Genomic DNA, 22,694 nt, shown 5'->3' on the forward strand with positions numbered 1-22,694 from the left:
AAGAGAAGGGCCTAAAGAGTCTTAAGAGATTAGAAAGCATATGCCATTGTAAGGAAGGATGGGGAGAGACAGTGCCAAGATTAGATGGACTCAGCCATTTGACTTAATGGGATGCATTGCCCATGGTGGCACCCTCCCCTGGGAGTTCTTGATCTTGAGACTTTCCCAAACTGGAATCCACTTAGCTCTGCCACATCGGTCCCAGATTTGGTGGGACTCTCATCTGATACCAGTTTTCAACGCCACTTCTTGTTTGGAGTCATTCCCAGTGCAGGCATGGACTCTGTGAACAAATTCCGTTATTTAAATTTATTTGTGCAGTGTGAGAATCAGAATGAGCTAGTAGAGGCTCTACAGATCAGCTGGTCTGACCCATTTGACAGATGAGGAAACAGGCCTGAGAAGATGGAGGGAGCTATCCACAATCTGAAGTGGCTCTACCATGACTAGACCCAGGTCACCTGCCTCCCAGGCCTGGCTCTTTCCACTCCGAGGTGCTGGCTCACCACAGACTTATTCTTTAATGGAATTTTGGAAAGGCCTCACTCCAGTGACTCCTTGGATCTTTCTTCTCTAAGTAGATGGGAAGCCTGTAAGAAGAGACTTGGAGGCAAAGCCAAGGGGATCAGCACTTAACCTTCACCCAAAGGGCCCAAGAGAATCTTTATTAACTGGAGGTAGAGCAGACTGGAGCCTTTACGGGGCATCTCCCCATATTGGATAATTCAGTTTTTGTTTTGGAAATCTTATAATGTCTTTGGAGAGGCTTTAAATAATTTTGTTTTTCTTAGCAATGTTATGCTCTATTTTGAGACATGGATTTTTTTTTTCTTCTAGTGTTTCTCTCCTGAGGCAAAGCCCAACACACCTGTCTTTTGTCCACTTCTCCAGCAAATTAGATTTGTCTCTGGGAATGTGTTTGTAACATACCAACCTACTGCAGACCAGCAGAGGGAGCTCCCATGTTGAATTTGTTAGCTATCTTCCCCCCTTTCGCAAAAAACTATTTCTTGACGACCTTTGAGAGATTTCAATAAAAATTTTAATCAGAGCAAAAATGATCTCAAGTAGACTGCAGCGTTTTGTTTTCATGGTGATGCAATGTTGGAGCAAAGGTGTTACTCTTTGACTGAGGTTTTGGGAGAATTGGGCCTGTGACACCAAGTCTATTTTACATAGAAGGACTCAGAACGAGCTTGCTGGAGAGGCAAGGTCCTGGAGCCGAGGTCACACCACTGCTGCTTGTCTCTGCCTGGGCTCCCGGAAGAGCCACCAAGAGCTGCATGTTGGAAGCATCTCATCCACCAGGAGACCTCACTTCAGCAGGGATGCTGCGTCTAGCTAGGGGAGTCCCTGTGAAATGTACGGGTGCAGTGTCCAGTCTGCCCACTGGGATCCACAGGAAGGAAGACCAGGAGACAAAGTGTCATTGAAAAGAAGTTGAGTCACATTTCTAGCTCTGCCCCGGCTGCAGCTGTGGTCTGGTACCCCTTCAGATTTCCCAGCTTTAAAGTAAGGATACTTATTTGCCGTCAGATCCCGTTTTTTAGAAATTATTGGATAAGGTAATAGGACTAAAAGCCTCAGTACTGACTTAATGTTTAGAGATGAAAGAGCGACCTTGTGCAGCAGAGACGTTGGATTGCTAAGAAGATCGTTAACATTTTTAAAAGTGATCATCCAGTTGACTTTCAAGGTCATTGGTATTTGAAATGTATTAATTAGGAGAGGAAGCTTTCATCTGTTGCTTTCAAAAAGCTTATACACTGAAGAGAGCACACAGCTGTTCTGTCACCTCACATTCACACACTTGCGCTTCTTAGGTTTGAGCTCATGTTTTGCTTTCAGTCTTGTGATGGGGCAGAGAGAAAGCCGGTAAAGTATACTGTCCTTACCACATACTCAAAACACAACACCATGCACCCTCTACTTCAGGCAGAGTCACAGTGTGCAGCCAGAAGCTTCTGTAGGTAAGTAGGACTGAGAGAGAAAGTCCTGGTTACCTGATTCCTCTTCAGAGGCCTCATTTGTCCAGGGTAACAGCAGTTCTCTCGGATTTCTAATAGGGCTGCTGTACGGCTTACCTGGACATAAACCAAAAGTTTTAAAATTATAACACAGACTGCCTGAGGACAAGGCATGCATGTCCCTTGGGATGGCCCTGTGACACACTGGAAAAATTTTAAAGGTTAAACCCAAAATAAATACAGAAGTGGACCATGGGAAGAGAGACATAGGCTAACCGGGAAGGGAACTCAGAGAGGAGTAGATGGGCCTGGGAATAGTGGGTGGGCTACCCAAACTGCAGGGCTGTCCCCACTACCCCTGTATCTGGGCATTTGCTCATCAGCAGGGTGGGACTTCTGAAAACTAGATTTTAAGAAAAGCAAATTGTGTTAAGCGTCTGCATCACTATGCCCTGTAGGAAACACTGAGGCAAAAGACACAAGGGCTTCTGCTTTGGTGTCAGGTACGTTTTAAATACATGGGTATTGGGGGATGTCTCGAGGGCAGTGCTGCGTATGGACCTCAGTGTGCACGAGCGCCTTAGGAGTCTCCCAGCAGCGAGACAGCTGTGGATCCCCTCCAGGTGCATGGGCGGCTCACAGGGCAAGGACTCTGATGGTTTTGGCTTCCACCTCCTGTACAGTGGCCAGTGCTGTAAGGTCGTTGGTCCCACAGGTAAACCTGTGAAAGAGCCATGTCTGGGGCCCCAGGGAGTTGGCTTCAACACCGCACCTGGCAGTCCTGCCTCCCCAAAGCAAGGCAGGCGTCCGGAGATTCCCGGTGCTTGCTCTGTGACTCTCAAGTCACTTTAGCACTTGTCCCCTGACTGCCTGGTCCTTGAAGGCCTGGGCTTCCTAAGATGTATACTGTCTGCTCCAGAGCTGTGGCTGTGGCTGTGACTGTCCGGAAAACCACGGCTTTGAAGGACTGCAGAGCTTGCCTTTGGGGCTGTTCTGCCCAAGGCCTTCCATTGTTTTCAGACATAAATGAAACTGTTAATCCTCTGACATTTACCTTTCCCTCTCAGCCTGCAGCTCTGTGAAGGTCAGACTGTGAGAAGCCACCCCTCTAGCGCTCTGTCTCCTGATAGAGCCAGCCTGGCCTCATTTCCTGTTTGGTGAGGCTTTCTAGGAGCACCTGGCTTAGCTCTCACAGGAGGAGGGGAGGACGAGGAGGCCAGGCCTCATGCGCACAGCGCCAGCCTCCTGTGAGAGTGGGCTGGGTCTCCTTTCCTTTCCCAGGCCCTTCCTGGGGCGATTTCTATGCCTGCCTCCTGAGGCAGGGCCTGTGCTCTGAGCTGCGGCTTTCGGAGAGCTCTGCGGGGCTTCGTGGCAGGAATGTAGGGTCGAAAGGACAGGCTTTGGAACTCCCTGGCCAGACACGAGCTCTGCCATTTACACGCTGGGCGACCTCAGTTGAGCAAATTTCTTAACCTCTCTGGGCTTCAGGAAAAGGGCCAGTAATCCTTCATGTACACACTTAAGAGAGTGCCCGGCATATTAGAAGGGCTTCATAAATGTTTGCTTTCAAGGTAGCCCTTCCCAGGGATCTTTTAAGGGGCACTTGAATTTTCACTAAGGAGAAGGAAGCCCAGACTAATCCTTAGCTATCCACAAGGCAGTGACAGTTAAGACAGGATGGTCAGCACATGTGGATGACGCCAGCGGGGGCTGCAGAGGCCTCACGGCTGGAGCCAAATGGAAGACTGGAAAGCATGAAGGAATGACGGGAGTAAGATGAGGCATTGCAGTGCAAGCGCCACCCACAGCACCGACTGACAGCACCTGCCCTGCTCCTGGCAGTGTGATCTCCACAGCTTTTGCCAGCACTGGGAGAGCTTATCCCCAAGAGGGGCCTCCCCAAACCAGGCCGGACACGGCCACCAGCACACCCTTCTGACAGGAAATACATCCGGGGTGGAGGGGGCTGGGCAGCTGAAATCCCAGAGTTGTAATGGCCCTTGCCCTCGCAAGTTACTTTACACAAACCCACTGTCCCTGACCTTTCCAGCTGTGGCCTTATCTCACTTTCCTATTGGAGAAACTGGAGAAAGAACCACGGGTCACCCAGCCCATTCCTCCCTGGACTTTCTGGCACTTTCTTCCCACAGTCCTTCTGCTAGGATTCTCCTCAGCCTCATTTCCAGGCAACTGAGTTACATCTTGTACTTGGGGAGATTGTTCTCTTCACAGTTCTGCCATGAAACCCGAGAATCCACCCCCGGCCAGGCAGATGCTCTCTCCCTGGCGACCCTCTCCACCTCTTCCCTCATTTGCAGTGAGAGACGTCAGCATTTTGTCCTCCACCCCAACTGGCCTCTTTAGAAGCAGTCCTCCAGAAGCATCCATCCCGGGTGTTAGGGAAAGATGTTCTTTTGTCCAGAGCTGCTGCTACTGAGGCCCAGGCCTCTCCATGTTGGGCAGTTTTAGAAGGAAATGCTGTTCAGAAACCAGAGTCAGTCCCCTTGTGTATGGCTGTGTGACTTTGGCCAGGGTCACTCACCCCAAGGAGACTTCCCTAGAAATCACAGTATTTTTTTTTTTTTTTTTTTTGGGCAGAGTCTCACTCTGTGGCCCAGGCTGGAGTGCAGTGGCCGGATCTCAGCTCACTGCAAGCTCTGCCTCCTGGGTTCACACCATTCTCCTGCCTCAGCCTCCCGAGTAGCTGGGACTACAGGCGCCCGCCACCTCGCCCGGCTAGTTTTTTGTATTTTTTTAGTAGAGACGGGGTTTCACAGAGTTAGCCAGGATGGTCTCGATCTCCTGACCTCGTGATCCGCCCATCTTGGCCTCCCAAAGTGCTGGGATTACAGGCTTGAGCCACCGCGCCTGGCCGAAATCACAGTATTAATCAGGATTGACAGAACATCTCAACATGGGCCTCCTCCTGACTGGGGGCAGCATTGCTCTCCATTACTCCATTACTCTCCATTTGGTACACTGTTGTCCAGGTTTCTAGGTGTGTTCCATGTTGTCCTTTGTGGAAGGTTAAACTCCCCAGATCCTGCACACCTTCTCCCCTGTCCTTATTAGCAGTAAGAGCCCAACCCTGAGTCCCAACAAGTTGCACCTGGAAGTGCCGTCTGCGCTCGGCTGTTCCCTGGGATTAACAACCGTGTGGCCCAGCTGTCACAGTCAGGTGCTGCTGAGGGCCTGGCACCTAACTGGGACCCAGTTTTTTAAATCAAACCAGATTTTAATGACAATTTCTACCCACTCTACTAAATTTGGGATCCTAGGCAAGTTGGTTGTAACTGCACTGAGCCTTAGTTTCATCATCTATAAATGGGAAGAATGCACATCTCCATGGGTTTATTTTGCAGGAAACAGTAACATGTTTGGCTTAAAGTCATAGTTATGATTAAAATAGCTCTTCTAATGCCTTCCCTTTGTCAGGATTTGATCTGGCGTGGCCCAGAGGCTCCTGAGCCCTCCCTGTAAGCTTGAGGAGCACTTAGGACACAGGGACTCCTGACCAGGACCCCGATAAGAGAAACCTAAGGGCCCGGGCTTTTTACTTTGGTAAAGAAGAGAAGCACTGGAGCCGAGGCGAGAATGGTCCGTGGCTGTGGCGTATACCGAGACGAGGCTCTCTGGTTGGGTCAACTGGCTGTGCACCCAAGGTTTTTGTCTTCCTTCTATAGGCATAGGTACCTGGATGCCATCTGGAAAGTATGTGAACTCTAACTGCTTTGGAAACAAAACCAGGGCTGCAGAGAAACTTTGGGATTATAAAATGTAGCCTTCCTAAAAGGGGAAAGGGAACTTTTCTGTGAAGAAAACCAATTGTGACAGTAGGGGAAAAGGAAAATCAACTCCAAATGGAATCATGTTTTATTCAGGATTTGTGCTGCCGGTGGGGAAGGCCAGACCCAGCGACAGGATGGGAAAGTGGGGCGCCCCAACTTCAAGCTTTGTGCGTTCTGCCACGAAGTTCTATGCGCTTCACTGAGCTCAGCTCCTGGGGACCTCTAATGGCCCTTGATAGCAAACATAGTTAAAAATTAACAGACTGACAGAATTAAATATGGATGACAAGCAACCACTGTGGACTTAATCTGACACAGGGTGTTACACGCTTGGGTGCCTTTAACCCAAGTGGCATCTCGAGTGAACTTCTGAGATGTCTGGACACATTTCACATGCCTGTTTGGAAGCAGAGCCTAGCTTGTGCTTAGGACAGACAGGAAAAGGGTCTAAGAGCCCAGGAGAGGAAATTCTCCCTGGAGGCTTTTGTTTAATTAAACCCAGCTTTGATCGGGCTTACCAGCATGTACTCAGAGTCCTAGGACCTTGTCCTTGTGGTCTAGACCTTGTCCCTGCCTGGGCTCGGACCTCAGTAGCACCTGCCATCATGACTGGAAGATCCTGCAAGAGCACAAGGCCAGCGGGGAGCATGGCCTTCTCCAGCCAGGACTTTCTTGCTCACCTCTTTCCAGCTGTTGAGGCAGGTGAGATGGCAGCCTTAGCCAAGGACCAAGTCATATAAATCTTGACATTCTGCCTAGATCATAGCGACTTAATTGCCCTAGGCAAGGAGTATTAGGTGCCAGACAGGTAGTGAAGAATGCTGATGGCATTTTCATGCCTCTGAGCCTGCTGAGAAAGAGTATAGGCTGCCGATTCTGGGGGGCTGGGAGAGGAGGAGTGGTTCCTTTACAAGAGGGCCTCATTTCACGCAGCAGCGAAATTCCTAAAAAGTGTTCTTCCAGTTTTGGTGAGTGCTTTATTAGAAATGGAGGTGAGGGTTGCTATTTAAAAGAATCTTGCAGTCAGCACTGTGAGGTAAGGAAGACAATCTTTTTGTATTGCACATCATCCCTCCAGCCTGGTCGATGAGTTTGGAGTTTGTTGGACCAGCTTATGCTGGGCTTGGCGGCCTCTCTTCGCCTGGCGTTCTCTGACAGAGCTTGCTGTCATGGCCTAGCGTGCTTTATTTGGTGGTGCCACCCAAAAGTGGGTCCTGAGGTCTGGAGTGGGCGGGGCGGAGTTGATGGCAGTCAGTCACTGTGTGAGTGGTTCCCTGCAGTTGCTCCGCATTGGGAATGAGCCCTCCAGGGGACTTCAGGGCTCCATTCTGGGGAGAGTCATGGAAACCTGCCTGAGAATATCCATGCCTTCAAAACATTAACCCATTAGTTTGATATAACATTCCTGTTGTTTACATAAAACAGCTTGTTTAAGCTACTGTGGGTTTTGTTTTGTTTTGTTTTGTTTTGTCTTTTGTTGAGATGGAGTCTCGCTTTGTTGCCAGGCTGGAGTGCAGTGGCGTGATCTCAGCTCACTGCAACCTCCACCTCCCAGGTTCACGCAATCCTCCTGCCCCAGCCTCCCGAGTAGCTGGGACTACAGGCGAGCACCACCATGCCCAGCTAATTTTTTGTATTTTTAGTAGAGACGGGTTTTCACTATGTTAGCCAGGATGGTCTCTATCTCTTGACCTCATGATCTGCCCGCCTCGGCCTCCCAAAGTGCTGGGTTTATAGGCGTGAGCCAGTGCACCCTGCCCGAGCTACTGTCATTAACTATTTTGTTCAAAGAGGGATAGCTGACTTCTGAATGTGGTGCAAGGGAAACCTGCATTCAGGTACAGCACCTGCGCTAGGGAAGGTAAGAGAAAATCTCTAGCTGCTCCATGTGAATGAGACATCAGAGCACTAGCTGGTTTGGCGGTCTGTCTTCCAGCTCAGAGCATGCAGATGGCACAGCCCAGCCTCTTAGATCCGCCAAATGCTACCACTGCAAGGGGCCTTCCGGACAAGCATTTCTCAACACCCACAGGGATGCACAGCTGTTCCATAATCCGGAGATCCTGCAGTGGGATAAACTTGGGCAGCACAGGTCTAGATCAAGTCAAACCGGTTTCTTTATGGAACTTCTCGGAGCCCTTACTGTGCCGATATGTATCAAGAAACGGCTGAAGGGACCAAAGTGTGCGTTTCTCTCTCATGTCCTTGACATTAGAGCATTTCTAGACCAGTGTTCATCCAGCCATACTTTTTGAAACTTTAAGAGCAGCATCTGTCAGGCTTGAGCATGTACCTGGTGATCACCTGGAGGGCTGGTTACAGTGCTGTTTGGATGCCCCTCCCAGAGTTTTGGCATTTCTGACAAGTTCCCAGGTGATGTCGATGGTCCAGGAACCTGAGAACCACTGTCTAGGTTTACCCCTTCATTCCCCAGAGAAGAAAACAGTCAAACCAGAGAGTGTTTACTTTCAGTAGTGACTATTAATTGAGCCAGTCACCTGCTAAGCACTTCTTGTGACTTCTTCTAAGGGCAGGTATGATAGTGGGATTCAGCCCCTAGAAAGGGCACAGTGCAGTGGAAATCATTACTGTAGTGTTAGGGTTTTACCCTGTGCCAGTCACTCACCGCTGCAGAAGGGCTGCTGCTTCAGGCAGGGCATCCTCCCGAGACTAGTCAAGGTCTTCCTGTCCTTGGCATCAGTATTAGGAACATAAATTCTGTCTGTATTTAATCCTCTGGCCTTTCATTTTCTCATCTATAAATGGGAAAGGATGGAAATTATTTTTATGGGTGGCTGCCGCTTTCTCTAGCATTCCATTTGGGTTTTACCCTGAGCTGCTGCTTTTCCTGGGTGTCTTGGTGCTCTCCTGTTGTCCAGTCCGTCACCATGCTAAGTGTTGGAGACTTACAGTGTTAGCCATGCAGGGGCACTGCATTTTCAGAGCATTCCTGAAGAAGAGTGATGGTAGAATCCCAAACAGTGTGACCCTGGGTAGTGAACTCTAACATAGTAACAACTGTTATGACTATTGTTAAATTCTAGTGGAGAAGATTCCCAGGGTCGTCCATGTTGCCTTAGATGTCACAGGCCGTGTGAAGTGCTTAGCGCAGTCTCTGGCACAGACTAAGTATCAGGGTCAGTTTGGTTAAGTATATTGTGTTAAAGTTTCTCACAGGGTCTTGAGAAGCCCCTGGAATTGTGTGCAAGACTGAGTGTGCACATTTGAGTGAGAACTATGGGGGAAGAGAGAAAGGATGTGTGTGCGCGCGCGCGCGTGTGTGTACACATACGTTTTCTATACATGGCATGAAGAAATGTCAGGGGCCACTGCCTTGCATGGAAGGCCAGCCCTTGTTACATTATTCTAATGAGGAGCCCTAAACTAGCCTGCTGAACTGTTTGGAGAGGACCTTGACGCAGGCAGTCTGGAGGGAACTGTAGGTTTTCCCCTGTTAAGAACTGTAAAGCAGCCCTTATGGGATGGGCAGGAATGACCTGGGGCCAAAAGCCGAGCAGAACAAGCAGCCCGAATGGGGCTAAGAAAGAACCCTCTCCTCATTACCCCCACACAGTGATTAGCGCAGAGCAGCTTGTTCCCACCACCCGGGCCGGCTGCCCGAACTCTGCTGTGCACCATGAGCCCTGCGGCTCTGCCTGGCTGCGGTGCAGGAACCTGGATGAGCCGCTCAGACTTGGCCTGGGGGGCACTGCCCTCTGCTGGAAGCTGGGCGCAGCGCAGCCTCTCAGGCTGGAAGAGGAGGCGGCCGTGGGTGTCTGTGGATGCGGTGAGAAGAGCCCCCCACTTGGCAAGCACGTAGTGTCCTAGCCTGAGACACAAGAGCAATGAATTCAGGGGTCTGTGTGTCCGCCACCCGCCACCACATCCACTCTGAGGAGCAGCCACCTATTGCATCGCTGGCGTCCTCACTCCTCAGCTGAGCACAGCCCCCCTGGACCCCACAGCTCGGAACCCACCTTCATGTCACTCTGGAGTGCGCCTCGACCAGGCCGACTAGAGCCTGACGACGGGCTGCTCGCTCGTCCCCAACCCCGCAGGCACCTGTGCGAGTGAGAACGTGAGGGCTGTGTGCGAGAGCTGGTCAGAGAGGCTGGGGCCGGGCTTCCTTCTCGCAGTCACCTGCACCGAAAGCAGAACCATGCCATCCACTGTGCGGCTCTCCTCCCCGGGCAGCCCTCCCCTTCCTCTGTCTCCTGTGAAACACCGTCGTGTCTTGGCCTCGTCGGGGCTCAGTGCCCCAACCCACACCCAGGCCGCACCAGTCGCACCACTGCGCTCCACACTGACCCAGTGCACACAGACCCATCACCCTCTACTGTGTGTTTAGGTGTCCAGCCCCCCACCTGCCATGGGGGCTCTGTGTCCCTGCCCCATCCTTTCCCACCTGTCTCAGGAAGGCAGCTCCAACTCTGCTCTTTGCTTAGTGAGCAAGTGGATTCAGATGCACCAGGCCGTGAGCCGTGGGTAGGTATGAGTTCTTTCTTCTCCCCACCTCTGCTCTCCTTCTCATTCCCTGGACCCTTCTGTCCCCCTCCCTGCCCGTCCCTACCTCACTCCCATCTTCCCCACTATTGCCCTCCTTTTGTTCTGAACACACTTCTAATTTCCCAGTGTGTGTTCTCCAGCCTCCCTGCATGGGAAGTTTCTGACCCTTGTCCCTGTAATTGCAATGAGTGCTGGGAGTGACCCCGGCCCTGCCTTAAATGAGCTTTGGTACCAGCTGGTGGCCCTGAGGACAGCAACTTTGCCTTTCCCTGATACTGAGGAGCCTGCTCGTGCTGGTCATCTGATCTCTGGTCATATCTGGCATGGTCGCCAGAGGAGACCCAATGCACAGGCGGCCTGAGGGAGTCGTGCAGGCAGAAGCTCCATTGTGTCCTAAGCCTGCATTTCCTGACTCAGTGAGGCCAGTGAGGAAAGAACCGCTCATGAGGAGGCCCGTGGGGAAGAGACTCTCAGGCCTTCTTGTGCTCGGACCAGGGGCAAGGTCAGGGTGCTGTCGGATTTCTCTAGGACCCAATTTCTAGACATCCCTGCTTTTAGAATCAAGTCGGGATCTCATGGGACCTCATCCTGGATTCTGACCCCACTGGGCCCTGTGACCCAGGTCACTGAGAATCCCCAGACCTCAGTTGGTGTCCACACCTATAAAACAAGATGAGGCAGGAGCTTTCCACCAGTCCCTTCAGAGCCCTGCGTTGTGCAGCACTGCTTCCCAGACCGCCCTGCACCTCCCTTTCAGCCAGAATGGCTCCTGCTTCATCGTTAAGCTTTGGAGATCTGAGTAAGTCCTCCTCTGCCACCCTGCAGGAGGGCACCACCTCACCTGGCCCCGCAGGCCTCGCCTTCTCCACTCCAGCCGTGCTTCTGGGCCGCTCATGGTGGTCATGGGGCGACCATGCTGCCTCCGTGTGAAAGGAAGAGCGGTGACAGGCGGGCATCTCCTTCCTGTGTCCGAAACTGACATGGCCGGTGATGGGTGCTGTTAAGGACTAAGTGCGCTTTCCCTTTTGGTTTTTGTTTTGTTCCGTGTTTTTTTTTTTTTTTTTTTTTTTTGAGATGAAATCTTGCTCTGTTCCCAAACTGGAGTGCAGTGGCGCGATCTCAGCTCACCGCAACCTCCGCCCTCCGGGTTCAAGCGATTCTCCTGCCTCAGCATCCCAAGTAGCTGGGATTACAGGCATGCGCCACCACGCCCAGCTAATTTTGTATTTTTAGTAGAGATGGGGATTCTCCATGTTGATCGGGCTGCTTTCGAACTCCTGACCTCAGGTGATCCGCCTGCCTTGGCCTCCCAAAGTGCTGGGATTACAGGTGTAAGCCAGTACGCCCAGCCATTTTTTTTTCCCCCTCCATATTTTCCTTGGCATAGGACCTGGAATATGCTGCCAGATGGACAAAGTGTTGCTCAATCCACCTGTGTTTGCGTCTGGCCTTCCACTTTGGAAAGCTAATGGAAGAGACAGGGCTGCTGGTCCCACCTGGGAGGCTACTTGCTAAAGGCTGTAGGCCCATCTCCTTAGCAGGGTGAGCAGAGGGCCTGGGGTACCAGACACCCACAGTGCCAAGAAGCTGGAACCCTTTTTCTAAAAGAACAGGAACAGAATCGCGAAGAAGTCCTGGCCAGCCACTGGTGTGCATGGGGTCATGAACTGCCCCTTCCTTCCGAAAGCAGCTGTTTCCATACTCTGCTTAGAAAGCCCTTAGATAGCCTTTCACCAGCCTAGGCCCAGGAAAAGGAGTTCGCTGTGCCGGATGTTAGCCTCAAAATGGCTGCTAACCTTTAAAAGGAGGATGAGAGCAGAGGAGTTGGTGGAACCTCGGGCGCTTCTCGAGGTGGGTGCTTTCCTTGGAGAGCTTGCCCGTGTGTTCATAAGGGTGTGTGGAACGCCTCTCAGGACACTGCTCTGATGCTTTTCAGCCCCTTGGGGAAGAGACCCTCACAGGCTAGTGTGAGTGGGTACCATCTTGGAACCGTGGGGCAGTGGCAGCCAAGCAGGACCCTCCGTGAGAATGGGGATATGCTGGGGAGCCCTGGCTCACGGCCTTCTCTCCACATGTCTTTTCAGATGCGCTGGCTCCCTCCCTCCGAGGCTACTTCTCAGGGCTGGAAGTCCCGTCAGTTCTGCTGAATACTATGTAAGTACTTGGTTTCCTGTGGAATGTGTGAAGCCCCTAGTACGCATCCGTACATGGTGGATGTGCCATGAACGCAGCTCTCCTCCTTTCTCTGCACCCACACCTATGTACCTCCTTTGTCCATCTTTGTTAAACTCACTTGAACTACGTAGCGGTGCATCTTTTCCGAGAGGAAGTTTTCACTTAGGTATGGGTGCTAGTCTGTTTGAGTCTAACTTACGAAACCAGTACCTGGCCTCCCCACTTAGAAATAAGCAGCCAGTGCTAGTGTCTGTGGAACAGCTGTCAGACGTTTTATTACGTGGTTGTAGTTCACCTGCTGCCAGCATTAAACCAAAACCTTTATCTACAGGAGGAGTCATCCACTCGTTTACACAGTAGTTGATTATGGGAGATTTAGTAGAATGAGTTTCCCTGCATTACCTCATGTCCAAAATTCTCATCATTCTAAAGTACCTCGTTTTCCTACCAAAGGTGCAGTGCACAGTTCCAGCAGGCTTTCCTTTAAGGTTTTCATCATGAAGGAAGCGGTATCCTAAATGGGCATTTTTGTGCCATTTTAGGCTTAACTTTGCTTCAGAGAACTACCAAATGCCTTTTCTCCATTTCTACAGAATACCAAATGCCTTCGGTAATTCAGAAATTCTGAATTTCTGTGAAGTACAAGGCACTGTTCTTCTAAACTCTAATTTAGTATGTGAATTTGGAGAGTCTAATACTTAGAGTTAAGTTTTTACAATGTTATAGTTCCACCATCAGCCTTCTCTTGGTTTACATAGTTCCTTCACGAAATAGGAAGGAAAATGAGAAGAGGAAGGGGCTGATCCTCGTCCTGTTAGAAATGCTAAAGAGATCATGGCAAACCTGTGTACCTGATTTTACAATAGCGTCATGGGCCTTTCCTTGGAGACCTTCTATTCTAAGATAAAAATAATTCGAAACTAGCGTTCCTTTTCTTTTTCCACCTTAATACTGAGTCCATGTGCCTTTGTTAGATCATTTGAAGCCATTTAGATAGACTCTTCTGGAGAGGCATTCTGTGGAAAGAACAGGCCCCTGGTCAACTTAGATTACACTTACGTGGAGAAATGTTTCAGACCTCTCACTACAGCTGGCCTTGCGCAGGTCAGTGCCCTGTCAGTGAAGAAGAAAGAAAGCATTGAATAAGATTTTTAAAAAGTGCTAGGGTTTATTTTATACAGGCAAGTCGCCCTGTTGACCTGAAGTCTCGGTTGGTGGGTCAGGTCACCTTCAAGATCTGGGGGGACTGCTGTTTGAAGTTCTCATCACACAGGAGGCCGGCCCTTTTGGATGAGCTCCGGTCCGAGTCAGAAGACCCCTTCTGTGTTCGCAAAGGAGAGGTCTCAGCAGACAGTAGAGAGATGAGTAATGGGCATGAGAGTGTCGGAAGCTTACAGACGATTCTCAGAGCAGCCAGTCATAGCCCAGCAGCCACCAGGCCATTCACGGCTCTTTCTCTGATGGTAGGGATAGGAAAGGTTAGAGAGAGTGCTCTGTGCTTCAGGACATCAGCATCAGTAAGCTAAAATTGTGTCTACTCTTCCTCTAACCCAACATATTTCATATTTTAACCCAAATACTTCATATTCAAGCGTAGCCAAATAATAATAGTTCTCAGGGGTGATCGCAGGTGAAGTACACAGATCCTTCCAAGGTCAGTGAAACAAATTTCTTTACCCAAAGATTCTCGGAGCCTTTATTACCATATGAACATCATGAATATTTAAGAGGAGGGGCTCTGGTACACAGTGTTCCTCAAGCTTATTTGAAACCAGGTCATCCTTTTTTCACAGAATCTTGGGAGACTAGTGTTTCATGCTTGGGGGAACCATATCCTAACCTCTTAGCCAGAAACGAAACCGGAGGCTCCCACATATAGAGATCCTTGGATGAGTATTCATGTGTGATACTGCACATTAATCTGTGATGATATTTAAAAACCCAGACAATGTACTAGCTGCTTTTCTTGTAGCTACTTTTGTTTGTCCTTTATTTTGAAATTACATGTCGTGTGTGTGTGCGCAAAAGTACCCTTTTTAAATGGTAGTGTTAGGAAATGGTAATTGTCTCTTAAATGTCCAATGTCCTTTATTAGTTAACATTTCGTGATAGATAAAATGTTATTTTAAAATACTTGTGAATTCTAAAAGTTTGCTTTTTGAGAGAGATTTTTTTTTGCTCCAGGGAATACCATTTTTAAGCTATAAGACTATATTTTAGATATAGTCTAGGGTCTATGAAGTCCAGAATTTTGTAAGTCCTTGTTTCGTCTTTGTGTACCCATAATTAACTTTTAAGTACAGATCCCAAAGCCTTACTTATTTGGTTGCATAGGAACCTCTCTGTTACCATGGTGCCCAGCAGCCTTACAACTCCAGACGGCACTGTTCACACGGACCCTGCTGAGAGCACCTCCCTCTTCCATAACAGTGTGTGGAGCTCTCCATTGTCAGGCTGGTAGGGTGTTCAACTGGAGGTGTCTAGGATGAGGTAACTGGAAATTCTGAAGCACACAAGAGAGGGCATGGCTTGAAACATTGACCTGGCCCTCGGCATAAACTGACTGTTGAGGAAGTTCATGAAACCGGAAGAGAGGCCACTTGCCGAGCACATCTGAGAGCCAAGAGTCAACAGAGAAAGAGCAGCCCCCAGAGAGTGGAGAGGGAGCTGGAGGAGCAGGGGCGCCAGCCACTTCTGTCAGATGCTCTAGGAAAATCAAACGTGGTGAGAGAAGACCTTCGACTTGGTGATTTCAGTTGGTAGAGAAGTTGGCAAAGGATGCTGGCCTGGGACCTAAGGAAGGGCTTTTTTCCCCTTAAGAATTTATGTAGGCCACAGAGAAGACATCCATTGTGAAGCAGTTGCGTGGGTTCCAGTGTCAGAGATCCTGGGCTTCATTTGTATCTGCTCACCTAATTTTTTTCCAAATCATTTCTCACAAGACCCTTCAGCAATGGCTACTAGAAGGATGAACAATTGCCCTCCTTTGGAAGTACGGCTTATAAAAGCCCTGTGAGATCGGAATAAGAATATGTAATGGGCCAGGCGCAGTGCTTCACGCCTGTCATCCCAGTACTTTGGGAGGCTGAGGCAGGTGGATCACTTGATGCCAGAAGTTTGAGACCAGCCCAGCCAACAAGGTGAAACCCCGTCTCTACTAAAAATACAAAAATTAGCCAGGAATGGTGGTGGGCGCCTGTAATCTCAGCTACTAGGGAGGCTGAGGCAGGAGAATCACTTGAACCTGGGAAATGGAGGTCGCAGTGAGCCAAGATCATGCCACTGCACTCTGGCCTGGGCAACAGAGCAAGACTGTCTCCAAAAAAAAAAAAAAAAGAAAAGAAACATATAATGTCTCTCGTGGATGAATCATTTGTTTTGAGCTAAGCTTGGGCCATGGGCCAGACTTCCTCAGAGCCTGTGGGGAGCAGGTGAGGAAGGAGTATGGATAATGGCGCCCATTATTCCTGCCCGCGGGAGAGTCCAGTCTCCCAGCCCATCTAAAGTTAGACCAGCTCAGTGCAGATCTATTATTTCAGCTCCTTCTAGTCTCTTGGATCAAGTCCTTTCCAAGATGCCCTATAATCCAAGCTGTGTAATCTTAGGCAAAAGTAAATTAGAATTGGAAACAGTGGTGCTGATGAGCTAATATAAACATTTTAAAACTATAACAAGTCTGTCAAAAAGGCCAAATGAAAGGCACATACCATTCATTGGCAGAGGCTCACATGGCTGTCTCCATTCAGCGGACAGGGCTTTCTTCCCCAGCTCGTTTTCCAGGCATGGAAAGAACAGAAGACGAGCAGGAGTTGCCGTCCTTCCAAATCCTCAAAGGCCAGGGCCTGCACTCCCAGAGGCCCTTCAAGGATTTTTCATTTATCTACTTGGACTTCTTAGTGCTAAAGAGAAATCAGTGACTAGATTAGAAATGTAAATAAGCACTTTATTCTCTAGACAAACATGTGTTGTGTCTGCTGTGTGCAAGATAGGAAAATGAAAAAACAGGCCTGTGCGCCTCAGGAGCTTAAGTTCTAATGGCAGAGAACTGTGGACACATGTACAAGAGAGGGAGTTACTGCACACGATCCTGCAAGACCAGCCTGCTGTGAGGACAGCCAAGGTGAGAGCATGTACAGGCCATGTGCATGCTGTCGCTGTGGCATAAGCAAGGCCATCAGGAGAGGGGTGGTCAGAGGGGGACAGGGTGTTACTGGTGTTTTAATTTGCTCCGCCTCTTGCTGTCGGATGGTGTTGAGTCTGGCCACAGGCTATGTCTGCATCACTGGAGTTTTGCTGATGGTCCAGCCATGTGCCAGAGAGCCCAGAATACAGAATCACCATTGAAAATAGTCGGTTTCCCAGATACAGTGAGAACAGGAGAGCATGAGCAATGTTGCTGTCACTCCTTACGTGCAGTCAGAGCGAGGCAGCTTTCCTTGAAGGATATTCAAATAAGAGTTGAACTGTTCATGAAAGGGAAGAACCAGCGTTGGGGAGCCAAATGGGATGTAGGGGGAGGTCTTCTTTCAGGACTCTTGAAATTTTCCTGGCCATGGACCAGGACCAGAGCCCAGAAATTATAAGCACGTGTTGTTACAGCCTCCCCAAATTGGAGAAGGAAATGGCAAGAGAGAACAGAGAACACAGTGGAATTTGGAGCTGTTTTAACCTTCTCTTCCGTTTTGGGTGGAACGGCCTTGCCTGTCTTTGGCCGTGAGCTTGGAGTCATCCTCAGTGGAGCCCCAGGTGCTGGTGCCCAGGCGGAGCTTAGAGCTTAACAAGGAGGAAAGGCACTGGGGCTCCAGAGGCCCAGACAGCTGCGGTGGCTCCTGCTGTCACCCTGGCCTCCCCTTAGAAGAAAGCCTCGTGTCCATGTCACGCTGTCACATTGCGGTGCACCCAGCAACCAGTATGAGGCTGTGAGGTCTGCACATCACACCTAAGGCTACTAACGCCATAAGTGTCCGTCATACTTAAGGCTAATACAGTGAGCAGCTGCAGTGTCTCAGGGAGGAGATGGGTAATAGGTAATCAAATAGACATAATAGTTTGGGTGGTGATAGTATTCAGGAAATAAATAGTAAGGCCAGTAAGCAGCTTAGTGCTGTGTGGTGGGGCCGGCACTTCTGGTGCCTTCTGCTTCAAGGTAGCAGAGCAGTCAAGGTCCGCCTGAGAAGGTAACATCTCAGCAAAGACCTAGAACTTCACCAGCTTTATACGGGGTTTCTTTGTCAGAACACACTCCTTTAGTGAGGTCTGGAAAATATTTAACTCCTGTAATCTTAAAGTAAATGGACTGGAAGTGCGGCAGGCTTGGCTCCCATGCGGCACTAAGGAATCACTGGGAGAGCGCGGGGCCCTCAGAGACCTTTCTCCACTTTCCCAGTGAGGAGACGCAAGCCTGGTTCTGCGATTCCTTCCAGCCCTGGGGTCTGTTACAGTTCCCATCTGAGTTCTACAGTTGGGGTAGCCTGAAGACCCCCCATGCTGCCAGTCCTGTGGACGCGGTGGGTGCCCCTCCAGCCACCACTGTCCTCTGGACTGTGCCACATCACAAGCACCAAGCGCCTCTGCAAACCACGTGACAACCAAACGCAATGAAAGTTGCAGCTCCGCCAACCTGCTCCTGCCCATTGTCTGTTTTCTGTGGATCTGTCTGGAGTCCTTGGAGACTCCTGAGCATGTGCATCAGCAGAGCTGCCTGACTCTTCCCTGGAAGAAGTTCAAAGAGGGCAGCCACATGCTCAGACCAGGCCATGGGGCCCGGGGGCTCGACGACTCCTGAGAGCAATTCCTGGCTGGACTCTGGCTCATGTCACTGCCCCACTCCAGGGAACCCCGGGGGTGCAGACAAGTGTTGTTGGGGTCCCAGGAGCAGGTTGTCCCCTATGCTCCTGGGGACATGGAGGAGAGGGAGGGTCCCAAGATCCCAGTGCTTGTAGGAGTCGCACTGATTAGCTGAAGCCCAGAGACTTCTTAATCATCCTAAAAATGCAGCCTCCCGGGAAGCGTGGCATGGCTCTGCAGCTCTGGGTGGCTCGTGCTCTCCCTCCCGTGTGGACGGGGGCTGGAGACATTGGGTGAGCTGATAGGTTTCATGTGCAAAGATAATTATTTTCCTGTTCTCATAACCCAACTTTTACTAGGAAACTAGAATCACATCTAATGTTGTATAGTGAAGCTCTGGGGAAAATATTTTCTTCCTTAAATCGGAGGAGAGAGATGTCCTAGGGAGGTAGTCTTCAGGCTCACCCTTGATTCCAGAGCTGGGTTTCAGCACAGGCAGTCCCCTCCCCCTGAAGAGTCCTGGTGGGGCCACTCGGAGGTGCCAGCTGAGCCAGTGCCACCTTTCTGGGGAACCCGGACAGTATGCAGCAGCGCGTTATGCGCTCCAGTTCTCAACGCCTCGCATACTGGACACGGTCTGTCTGCAGTAAGGGAGATCTGAGAAACGCTAGTGGGAAATAGACCGCTGGTGTCCACATGCAGGGAATTGGGCTTCCTTCCCTGGCACCAGAATCCTTGCTGTAACCAGCTGGCTCGGGGACAGCTGTGCCTGCAGGAGGAATATTAGAAACCGATTCTTTGCTGGGTCTTTGCACCTTCGTATTTCAAAATTCTTAGACCCTAGGGAGTAGCCAGATGGGTTCACAAATGTGCATCCTTTTAGTTTTTGTTTTCCAGGAGGTGCTTAGAGCAAAGGTTAGTCCTTGGTGCCTGTGTCAGACAGGGATTTCTTATGGCCTTGGGCTGATCAAAGCTGCTGTGTTTCGAAGCCTCCTGGAGGCAGTTGTTTCTGGATCTTGCTGTGTGGGGGCCTCAGGTCCCAGCCTTTCCTCTGCAGGGCTTTTGGATGGTCCTCGGGGTCTAGGCCACAGCCCTTGGGATGCAACCACAGGGACGTGGGTGCAGAGTTCTGCTTGCTGGGCCCGCAGCCTCCTAGTGCACCCTCAGTGAAGAGTTCACATGCTTTTCTTGGAATGTCCTTCCTCGCTGGCCCCCAGGAGCCTCCTCTCACTTGCTCCACCAACTCCTCAGTGTGTTTTCCTGGCTGAGAGCTTTTCATGTTGTATATCCAAGGCCATCCTGCAGCATCCTCTCGTCCTCAGCTCAGCAGCAGAGGCCTTTGATCTCTTTTGTCATTGCCTCTCGGCTCTCTGCCCTCAGAGCAGGCCGGTGTTCAAGACCAAGGCAGCCCCAAGTGGAGTTTACTGTGCACCGTTAATGGGTGATCTTTCTCCATCCCAGGTCCCAGGTGTGTGATGGCGGCTGCAATCTGTCTTGTGGGTATTAATGCAATCTTCAGTGGTGGCTACTGTTCTCTAGCTGTTCTACAAAACTGGAGCATGCTGGTGAGTAACAGAGTCAGGGCTGAACCAGCCCTCAGAGGGGCGGCATGGCCTGGCCGGGGTACGGAGGTGTTGGCCAGTGTGAACACATGGGAACTGTGGGCCTCTGGGGGTGGGGTCAGGCATTCCAGGTGCTCGTGTCCCTCCACCCCGGGTGATTCTGCTCGGAGCTCTTTAACATCTGCTCCAACACGGCCTGCCGAGAGAAGGTCATCCCAGGACAGCAACTAATATATTTTTAAAGCGCATCACCCCAGTATTTGGGTACCATGAACACGTGGCTGTCCAGCAGCACCTGGAGTGAGGGATTCCGCCTAAGGAAATGTTACTGAAATGAAGCTTTTCCCTTTAAGTGTCACCTTTTTGGGGGGAAATTAATCATTTTGTTGGAAATCTGTTTCAGATGTAATGTGTATATCCCCCCATCTTATTAATCCAGTTATACTGAGTATGATCAGCCATTTCTTGATGACTTGGGGACACAGGATAATTACCCTTGGGCATGACTGAATCATAGATTTCTCAGTGAATTTCTCCAGACTGTGGGCCTTTTAGTAGGTCATGATTTTTTGGTGATCTGTCTTTTCAGTCGATATCACCTGTCACTCCTCAGTTCGTCAGCTACTAGCAGGAAATGTAGTCTAAAAAAAAAAATCCTCATGTAGCATCCCCAGAGGTGACCTTGCTGCTGGGTCTCTGGAAAGCCTGGCTTAGAGCTGCAGGAACGCCAGGGGCAAGTCTGTGGCGGTTTATGGCTCAGCCTAAATAAAGCAGCAGGCTGCATCCCTCTGAGGGGCCTATAAAAAAAGATGGATCCGAAAGGAACAAGATTCCTGCTACGGACAGAGAACCAAGCAGTTCTGGCCAAGGAGGTTGGACCGCATTTGAGGGGCTTAAGTCACTTCATACTCTGACGGTACCTCTCAGTGCCGACCCAGGAGCAGGCATTATTAGATGTGTGCTCCACTGGGGAGCCTGCCTCCCACCACCCCAGGCAGCTTTCTGATAGGGAGCTGGATCCTGCACTTGGGGCGTTTTTCCCGGGGCGTCTGTTTCTTGCACTAACCCAAGCTTTTTTCACATACGGCAGCTGGGTCTATCCCACTAGGCCCACCGCCTTCTAGCGTGTTAGCTGTTCCTTTTGCCATGGCTCTTAACAGTCATCACTCACGCAAACTTTTTTAAAAGACATGATTTTATTCTTCCTCCTGGGGATATTTAAAAGTCAGTTAAGCCACTTACACATTTTTTTCCACTTAACGCAAGTTTTGAATGCTGGTTAGATGTCATGATTTTTTTTTTTTTTTTTTTTTGAGATGGAGTCTCGCTCTGTCATCCAGGCTGGAGTGCAGTGGCGCGATCTTGGCTCACTGCAAGCTCCACTTCCTGGGTTCACACCTTCTCCTGCCTCAGCCTCCCATGTAGCTGGGACTACAGGCGCCCGCCACCGCACCCGGCTAATTTTTTGTATTTTTAGTAGAGACGGGGTTTCACCGTGTTAGCCAGGATGGTCTTGATCTCCTGACCTCATGATCTGCCCATCTCGGCCTCCCAAAGTGCTGGAATTACAGGCGTGAGCCACCGCTCCTGGCCGACGTCATGATTTTTAAATGCAGCAAGTCAACCAAAGTGTCAGCAATGCAAGGAGCAGGGGAGCTTTCCTGGCAGGCCATGGAAGGGCCTAGTGACGGAGGGCAGGTCTGGGTCATGGTCCTGGGGCAGCTGAGGGTCAGGTTGCAGATGCCCTGGATGTGCCTGAGAGCGCGGCGGCAGCCAGCGCGGAGGGGCGCCGTGGCCTTCTCAGCACCTTCGCCCCTCCGCGCCTTGTGTTAAGGTGGAGCTCACCATTTCTTGGAGCCTTCCCTGGGATACAGGAGCAAGTTTGGAGGGCGCTTTTCCCAAATCTGAGGTCAGACGACACTGCTTATGTGACCTACCCTGGTAGAGCAGAGATGGGCCACTCTCCATGGCCCCAGGGCTGGAGTGGAGCTCCAAACTGCAGAACACTGTGCCCCCAGGGGCTTCAGAGATCGTGAACTTTTTCAATGACATGTTTGAAAATCTCTAATACAAATTTTATCAGTGCCTGATATTTTTGAAGATGATCCTGACAGGTATTAAATGAAAACTGAAGCACTCTTAACTAGGAACCTTTGCCACATGATAGTCCATGTTTGTTTGGAGTTGGGGGGAGAATATTCCTTATCTGACTTGGTAATGAGGAATCGTTGGAAACTCTTGGGAAAGGAATCCTCAGGAATTAGGTCAAGGAGCCACACATAGATGGATCAAGGGAGTCTTTCCTCTGGGAGAACAATCTCCTAAGGCACTGGACCAAGACCCTGACTGGGTGCGAAGAGACGGCAGTAAGGGGCAGGTAGCGAGCATCCTGACCCCAGGCCCATCTGCCCTTGCATTCTGAGTTCTAGCAGAGACCCGAAATGCAGTGCTTTAGAATTGTATAATATTCCTTAAGAGACCAGGAGACATTCTCCAGTGTCTTCAAACTGGGACTGTTCCCACTTACCTGAGATAAGGAGCTTTGCTTCCTGTCTTGACATCCCATCACCTGTATGTCATAGTCGGCCCCTTCCAGGAAGACCCCGCAAGGAGAACCTGCTCCTAATCAGAGCCTTATGCGTTCCCAACCCTGACCCCGCCATCCCTCCGCGGGGCTGTGTTCCGGGATGTCTTTGGATTCTGTTTAAAATGTTCTTAAGACATTCCAAGGTTTGAACTCCGCTCCTAGCTAAACCTCTTCCTTGTTTACAGGGACTGAAATAGCCACATTTTGACCTTCTGTTCAGTCTGGGATCATCTGTGGTAGCGTGACTACATTCCTTTCCCATACGAGGATCTCATTTACACAGCAGTTATGGAAGGGCCAGAAAACTAGACTTGCTCCCGCC

The 22,694-nt window shown here is 50.3% G+C and overlaps 1 protein-coding gene and 1 long non-coding RNA gene across 2 annotated transcripts in view; both read left to right on the forward strand.

Moving 5' to 3' along the window:
* Positions 1-11,313, forward strand: part of RBPMS (RNA binding protein, mRNA processing factor) — a 170,736-nt gene extending 159,423 nt beyond the window's left edge. Inside the window, exons 9-10 of the mRNA XM_017857103.1 lie at positions 10,104-10,240; positions 11,087-11,313. Of these exons, the coding sequence (XP_017712592.1) occupies positions 10,104-10,240; positions 11,087-11,240 (291 nt within the window). The 3' untranslated portion in view covers positions 11,241-11,313. The remainder of the gene's footprint in view (positions 1-10,103; positions 10,241-11,086) is intronic.
* Positions 11,314-11,556: 243 nt separating this feature from the next.
* LOC108518611 (uncharacterized) lies at positions 11,557-19,703 on the forward strand. Its single transcript, XR_001882409.1, has 3 exons — positions 11,557-12,112; positions 12,346-12,415; positions 19,685-19,703. It is a non-coding gene; the product is annotated as an uncharacterized LOC108518611 (long non-coding RNA).
* The last annotated feature ends 2,991 nt before the right edge of the window (positions 19,704-22,694 follow it).

This window comes from Rhinopithecus bieti, unplaced genomic scaffold (assembly GCF_001698545.2).
Source record: "Rhinopithecus bieti isolate Rb0 unplaced genomic scaffold, ASM169854v2 scaffold_2077, whole genome shotgun sequence".
Taxonomy (NCBI): Eukaryota; Metazoa; Chordata; class Mammalia; order Primates; family Cercopithecidae; genus Rhinopithecus; species Rhinopithecus bieti.